This window comes from Bison bison, unplaced genomic scaffold, assembly GCF_000754665.1.
Source record: "Bison bison bison isolate TAMUID 2011002044 unplaced genomic scaffold, Bison_UMD1.0 scf7180017864531, whole genome shotgun sequence".
In the NCBI taxonomy this organism is placed as follows: domain Eukaryota; kingdom Metazoa; phylum Chordata; class Mammalia; order Artiodactyla; family Bovidae; genus Bison; species Bison bison.
The window spans coordinates 1,051,885-1,059,340 of NW_011495081.1; the positions used below are offsets into that span (position 1 = coordinate 1,051,885).

General features: G+C 40.3%; 1 protein-coding gene across 1 annotated transcript in view; it reads right to left on the reverse strand.

Moving 5' to 3' along the window:
- The window catches only part of SLC5A12 (solute carrier family 5 (sodium/monocarboxylate cotransporter), member 12), a 51,363-nt gene extending 44,207 nt beyond the window's left edge, over window positions 1–7,156 (reverse strand). Inside the window, exon 1 of the mRNA XM_010831781.1 lies at window positions 6,476–7,156. Within this exon, the coding sequence (XP_010830083.1) occupies window positions 6,476–6,814 (339 nt within the window). The 5' untranslated portion in view covers window positions 6,815–7,156. The remainder of the gene's footprint in view (window positions 1–6,475) is intronic.
- Window positions 7,157–7,456: the final 300 nt, after the last annotated feature.

Genomic DNA, 7,456 nt, shown 5'->3' on the forward strand with positions numbered 1-7,456 from the left:
TTGTTGGCAAAGTAATGTCTCTGCTTTTTAATATGCCATCTAGGTTGGTCATAACTTTCCTTCCAAGGACTTCAGTTCAGTTCAGTTCAGTTGCTCAGTCGTGTCCGACTCTTTGAGATCCCATGAATTGCAGCACGCCAGGCCTCCCTGTCCATCACCATCTCCCGGAGTTCACTCAAACTCACATCTATTGAGTGGGGGATGCCATCCAGCCATCTCATCCTCTGTCGTCCCCTTCTCCTCCTGCCCCAAATCCCTCCCAGCATCAGAGTCTTTTCCAATGAGTCAACTCTTCACATGAGGTGGCCAAAGTACTGGAGTTTCAGCTTTAGCATCATTCCTTCCAAAGAACACCCAGGACTAATCTCCTTTAGAATGGACTGGTTGGATCTCCTTGCACTTCATGGGACTCTCAAGAGCCTTCTCCAACACCACAGTTCAAAAGCATCAATTCTTTGGCGCTTAGCCTTCTTCACAGTCCAACTCTCACATCCATACATGACCACAGGAAAAACCATAGCCTTGACTAGATGGACCTTTGTTGTAAGCATCTTGTAATTTCATGGCTGCAGTCACCATCTGCAGTGATTTTGGAGCCCAGAAAAATAAAGTCTGACACTGTTTCCACTGTTTCCCCATCTATTAGCCATGAAGTGATGGGACCGGATGCCATGATCTTAGTTTTCTGAATGTTGAGTTTTAAGCCAATTTTTTCACTCTCCTCTTTCACTTTCATCAAGAGGCTATTTAGTTCCTCTTCACTTTCTGCCATAAGGGTGGTGTCATCTGCATATCTGAGGTTATTGATATTTCTCCCGGCAATCTTGATTCCAGCTTGTGTTTCTTCCCGCCCAGCGTTTCTAGTGATGTACTCTGCATATAAGTTAAGTAAACAGGGTGACAATATACAGCCTTGACGTACTCCTTTTCCTATTTGGAACCAGTCTGTTGTTCCATGGCCAGTTCTAACTGTTGCTTCCTGACCTGCATACTTATTTCTTAAGAGGCAGGTCAGGTGGTCTGGTATTCCCATCTCTTTCATAATTTTCCACAGTTTATTGTGATCCACACAGTCAAAGGCTTTGGCATAGTCAATAAAGCAGAAATAGATGTATTTCTGGAACTTTCTTGCTTTTTCGATGATCCAGAGGATGTTGGCACTTTGATCTCTGGTTCTTCTGCCTTTTCTAAAACCAACTTGAACATCTGGATAGATGGCCCCAAGGAAAACCAGAAGAAGAACTTGACTGTCTTATTAGAACTTCTTGAGCTCAGATCAGATTACTGATCCACTGAATTGTGAACAGATATAATTGTTGTTCTAAGAAATTTATTTTGGGGTGATAGATCACACATCAATAGATAATTGACATAAAAAGTGATGTCAGATGTTGAGAAATGTAACAAAACCCAAAATATATGGTATTGGCTGGATAGCATATGAAGTCTAGGAAAGCAAACAGAAAATTGTTACTGAAAAATGGAGACAGGGTAAGGAAACTGCTATAGGAATCTAGAAAAAGTCACTGGTTTTAACATGCAACTCAGTTTAGTTCCTCTAAATTCAGTCAATTTGGTCAAACTAGAAAGTATTAAGAAAAAAGAAAAAATATATATATATATATATATATGAAGTAAGACTCCTTGAATTCTAGTTTGAGCTTTACCACTATCTCACTCCATAATAAGAGACTATTCAAACTGCATAATTTTCCATCTGAAAGATTGTATTCACTCACTTACTCATCCAGTGGTCATCTTTGCAGATGTATAGCTTTGCAAGCAAGCATGTTCTGCCGGAGTCCAACTCCAGCAACCAGGGATTCAAACTGAAGAGGTGAACAGTGTTGGCGACGAGACAGCCTCTCATTTTCCTAAGGACTGCCTGTTTATTTCAAGTTTAAGATTCTCTTTTATACTTTTACAAAAACATTAGGCCAGAGGTTTGACATTTTCAGTGCCCCCTCGCCCAGGTTTATTATCTCCATAAATCATTGTTGCTCTTCAAACAGAGTTCCTGCTTCAGTGATTCTCTTGGTATCAGCCTTATCATCTATTATCTACCTCTTCTAATGTGTCTTATAGTTAACTTGTGATTACATTGTAGCTCATGCTACATTCCTCAGTTTACTACTTATCTTCCTAAGTCCTGTTTGCCCCTAACATACTGAGCTCACTATCTCTTAACAAGGCTTCTAGCTATAGTGTCTCTAAAAATTCATAACTTCTATAAGCTATAGTAAAATATGCTAACTTTACAACATTCCTTAAATCTTTAACTTCTAACTATTTTAATTATTTCTAAGCCCTAAATTCAGTAAACTCCTTTGCCATAAACATTCTCCTCACAAATAGGCTTCAGATATCAATCCCTCCCATGGCCTCAAGCTACAGCCTATGTGCTCATCCTGGAACACTCCTTTGTGAAAGTCCTTGAACAAATGTCAATGATTAACTTTATGAATTATTTTCTGAACACAACTGCAGAAGGCTTTGTGCCTTCTCATGCTCCTCTTAAGAACAATAAGCACCTTAATATTCCTTTTCAGTCAACTCAGCCGAGGAGAGGAAAAGAGAAGTCAGAATTACAAGGCCTAACTCCTTCATCCCAGGATCTGTGCCTGCGGAATGAGGAGAGGGATCTGGGGACCACGCCTCCATTTTGTCAGTAATGCTTAACACAGCTCCCGACATGTTCAGTTGCTCAGTTTTGTTTGACTCTTTGCAACCCCATGGACTGAGGCTCACCAGGCTCCTTTGTCCATGGAATTTTCCAGGCAAGAATACTGGGTATGGTCAAAAGTAAAGATGGAAGTTCAGCAGAAAAGTTGCACACATCATGCTTGCTTCTAAAAATAGCACAGGTAACATTTACCATCATGATGGATTATTTTCAAACCCCAAATCTGATCTAGCCACACTCCTTTTCATCTCAGGAAATAACAAGTCCACTTTTCATGCGGGTTCAAGCCCAGGTAACAGGAAGCCATCCTTGACTCCTCTTTTTTGTCTCACTCCCCACACGCAATTCATAAAAGAGTCCTGGCACCTTCTCCCCCTACTTTCAGAATTCCACTTGTGTCATCCCCTCTGTCTCCACACTAATACTGTCATCTCTTGCCTAGATTATGTCAGTAGCCTCCTAACTAGACCCCCTGCTTCAGCAATAATATCCTGCTAGAGGAATATTCTTGAAATACAAGTCACTGTTCTGCTCAAACATTGTAATGATCTATCTCACTGAGAGTAAAAACCAATCCTTAAAATGGTCTAAAAGGTCTCATAACAGTGGTTCAGACACTATCACACACTAAACATCCATTTTACAACAAATATTTGGTCACAACATTTACTTTACTGAAATAATACTCAATAATGATATCATATACTCAATAATGATATCAATAAACAAAGGTCCGTCTAGTCAAAGCTGTGGTTCTTCCAGTGGTCATGTATGGATGTGAGAGTTGGACTGTGAAGAAGGCTGAGCACCGAAGAATTGGTGCTTTTGAACTGTGGTGTTGGAGAAGACTCTTGAGAGTCCCTTGGACTGCAAGGAGATCCAACCAGTCCATTGAAGGAGATCAGCCCTGGGATTTCTTCGGAAGGAATGATGCTAAAGCTGAAACTCCAGTACTTTGGCCACCTCATGCAAAGAGTTGACTCATTGGAAAAGACTCTAATGCTGGGAGGAATTGGGGGCAGGAGGAGAAGGGACGACAGAGGATGAGATGGCTGGATGGCATCACTGACTCAATGGACAGGAGTTTGAGTGAACTCCAGGAGTTGGTGATGGACAGAGAGGCCTGGTGTGCTGCCATTCATGGGGTCGCAAAGAGTTGGACACAACTGAATGAACTGAACTGAATGATATCATACACATCTAATTTCTCAACTTTTAACTATAATTATTAAAATGCCACAAATGTAATTTAAAGGAGAAGTAAAAGGAAAGCAATTTATAAATAAAGAGTATATATAATCTATAATGCTTAGACAACACGATGGAAGAAGACATAGAGAAGTAGTGGCCTTGGCATTATAATGAAAAATCTGGATTAGAGAGAAGTAAGTAGTTCAGAAACTGTTTAGTTAAGAAGTACAAGAAAGGACTTCCCAGGTGGTCCAATGGTTGGGAATCCACTTTCTAATGCAGGGAACACGAGTTTAATCCCACATGCTGTGGGGCAACTAAACCTGTTTGCCAGCCCGTGTATCACAACGAAGACCTAATGGAGCAAAAAAATAAAATAAAATAAGTATAACAAATTTATACTTTAAATTAAAAGAAGAAGAAGAAGACTAAGAAAAATGAGAAAGTAGGTAGCCCATAAGCTAGTGTTAAGGGTAAATTATAACAAACTGGATCTATTAATGTGATAACAGAAAGAAGAAAATAACTCTAACTGGAGTGGAGACAACATGGTGAGACTAATTATAAACTGTCTGAGTGGAGATAATGAAAATGCACGCTATTGCAAATGAGCTGAGCCTGTTACAGCTTGAGGGTGAGAACAATTCCTTATGCTTTGACATGGGAGAGAATAGTGACAAAGTAGCCCAGATTCATAGATTAGTCTTGAAATCTCTCTGCATATTAAAGCATTTAAATCAGTTGGTTATTGCCAGCCCCAAAAGTCATTGGCTTAAAAACTAAGGACTTAATATTTCTCAGTTTTTAGGACTGGGTGGGCGATTGCTGTACTTGTTTGTCCAAGGTTCTCACGGGGCTGCAATCAATGGGAAGATAAGCTGGGGGAGAAAGTCCAAGATGGCCTCACTCACAAGTCTGGTGATTGGTGTTGGCTGCTAGCCAGGTTGCCTCTGTTCTCCTCTATGTGTCCATTCATCTTCCAGAAGTGAGACCAGCTAGATCCACTTCCTAAGATAGCTGTATCAGGACAGCATTCCAAGAAAGCAAAGGCAGCAGTTAAAAGTCCAAGAGACTTCGGGTCCAAATTTACACATCACTTCTGCCACATTCTATTGGCCAAAGCAAGTCACAAGGCCATCCCGGATTTGAGATGGGGAAATAAACTCTCCCTTTTCAGTCCTTTCTACTTTAAAAAACCTGGTAAGAAGATCCATAGATAGGTAGCAAGAAATGGAGGATGAAAAATAAACATAAATTAAAGTCTCTATAGCGAGACTATAAATTTGGAGACAGTAGCAACAACAAGAATAATAATTATAATAATACAAAGTCTTCCTCTGTATTTACCATTTGCCAGGCTCTGTTAAGAGTATTTGCCTACAATAAACTGCCTCATTTACTCCTCACAGATATTCTTTAAGATAGACCCTTTTATTATTCTTATTTTACGTGTGTTAAAATCAGATACAGAAGTGAGGCATTTCCCCAAAGCTATGCAGCTAGTTAAGTGGCAGAGCTAGTAATCAAAACCAAGTAACTCTAGACTCTTTTGAGTCTAGAGCTCATGCCTTTAACTCATATGCAACACTGCCAATGCTTTCCTCTCTCTCTTTTAAATTTTTTATTTTATATTGGAGTATAGCCAACTAGCAATGTTGTGACAGTTTCAGGTGGACAGCAAAGGGCTTCATCCATACATATACATGTATCCATTCTCCCCCAAACTCCCCTCCCCTCCAGGCTGCCACATAACATAGAGCAGGGTTCCCTCTGCTGTACAGATGGTTAACCATTTTAAATATAGCAGTGTGTACATGTTGATCCCAAACACTCTAATTATCCTTTCTGCCCTGTTCCCCACCCCTGACACTGCCAATTCTTACAAAGAAAGAGGCTATTCCAAAATATATACTTTACACAATCTGAGTTTCTTTGTATCAGCATACAACAATTTAAAAAATTTGTAATGGGCAAATGTGAAAGGTTAATTAAATTCAACTAAATCTCTGTGTGTCCTCTATCTGTATGGTCTCAAATCTCCTCAGTTACATATTTGCAACTGGTTTAAGTAACTGAACCACTTTACTAAAAGTGCACAATCTACTGTACAATCTTAAGTCATCTATCTGTATCTCAGTTTTCTCAGCCAAAAAGTGACAGTACACAATGTTCTTTGTGCTTTTCAGAATAAAATAAAACAAGTGACAAGCTCAGTTCTCTTTCATTGAGAATCTCCTATGAGTTAGGCAGTGCTTTAGATGTTTACCAACAAATTCTCATTTAATCATTGAAATAGCCTCAAAGCTTAACTTTGTTACTTTCACTCTACAGATGGAAGGTGTAGATGTCTGTGGCTGTCTCTGCATACAGGTATGTCCGTGTCCAAAGCTTAAGCTTTCCCCAATAACACTGTAATAAATTCTCACCATGATTCATAATTATCCTGCAAATAAGTGTTTTCAACCACCATGTGTTATCATTAAGACATAATACACATAAGATGTGTATTAGAGGGAAAAAGCAATCATAAAAAGACCTGTTCAAGTGGAGAGGAAACAGCAACTCTTCCCAAAGTGAAATAGAAGCAAGTAGTTGTTTTACCTCGTATGTGCTGGTGATGCCAGATCTGTAGAACACAGGAAGAAAGAGCTCTGACGTGAGGATAATGACTAACCCGTACGTGATGAAGAAGAGGACGAAGGATGCTCCAAAGCGGTAGACGTCGGCAGGGGTCCCCAGGACAGTGACGGCGGACATGAAGCTGGCTGTCAGGGATAATGCCACTGGGCCAAAGCTCATTTGCCGGCCACCGACCAGAAACTCCCTCGAAGTTGCTTTTTTTCTCTCCTTAATCGCATAGAACACCCCAATTCCAGAGGAAATGATGAAGAGGGCTGCAAAGACAACATAATCCCAAACTGCAAAGTTCTTCACCTCCATGCTGAGAAGTATAGGCACCAGAGAGTTGCTCTCAACCTGATGTCTTTCCAAAAGCGAAGCTCAGTACAGTATATGCTTTTCTGTGAGAGGAGGCTGAGGTTGTGTGAAGAGAATGATGACCAGAGGCACTGGGGTAGCACTTCAGATACCAAGTTGCACCTGGGAAGGATCTCAGAAGTTGACAGCAAAGAGGATTCTGGTAGTGGTATGGGTATCAAGAGATAAGAACTTGAAATCTGACCCTGGCCTGGAGCTCTCTGTTCCTTTGCTAAAGCGTATGCTGCAGAGAAGGAACTCAGATGTATTCTGAAATTAATAACCACCGAGGGTGAAATGCACTTGCCAGATAACATGTTCTTTAATCTTCTAGGTTTTCTTTTAACTTAAGGTTAAATATTACTGGGAAACATAGGAGTGATTCAAGTTCACCACCTCAGCATTTTTAATGAGTTAAACAGAATCTGTAAAATGCCAACATAACCATCACTGGTGTCTTTCTTCCGAGTAAGGGAGAGTGAAGGTGTGTATCTGTGACTTCCTGAGGCAGTGGGTGTGGAGGAAAAGGAGCAAAGAACAAGGAGTCAGGAGACCTTTGCTCAAGTTGGTGCAAACTTAAGTGAGCTGTGATATTAACTAGACATT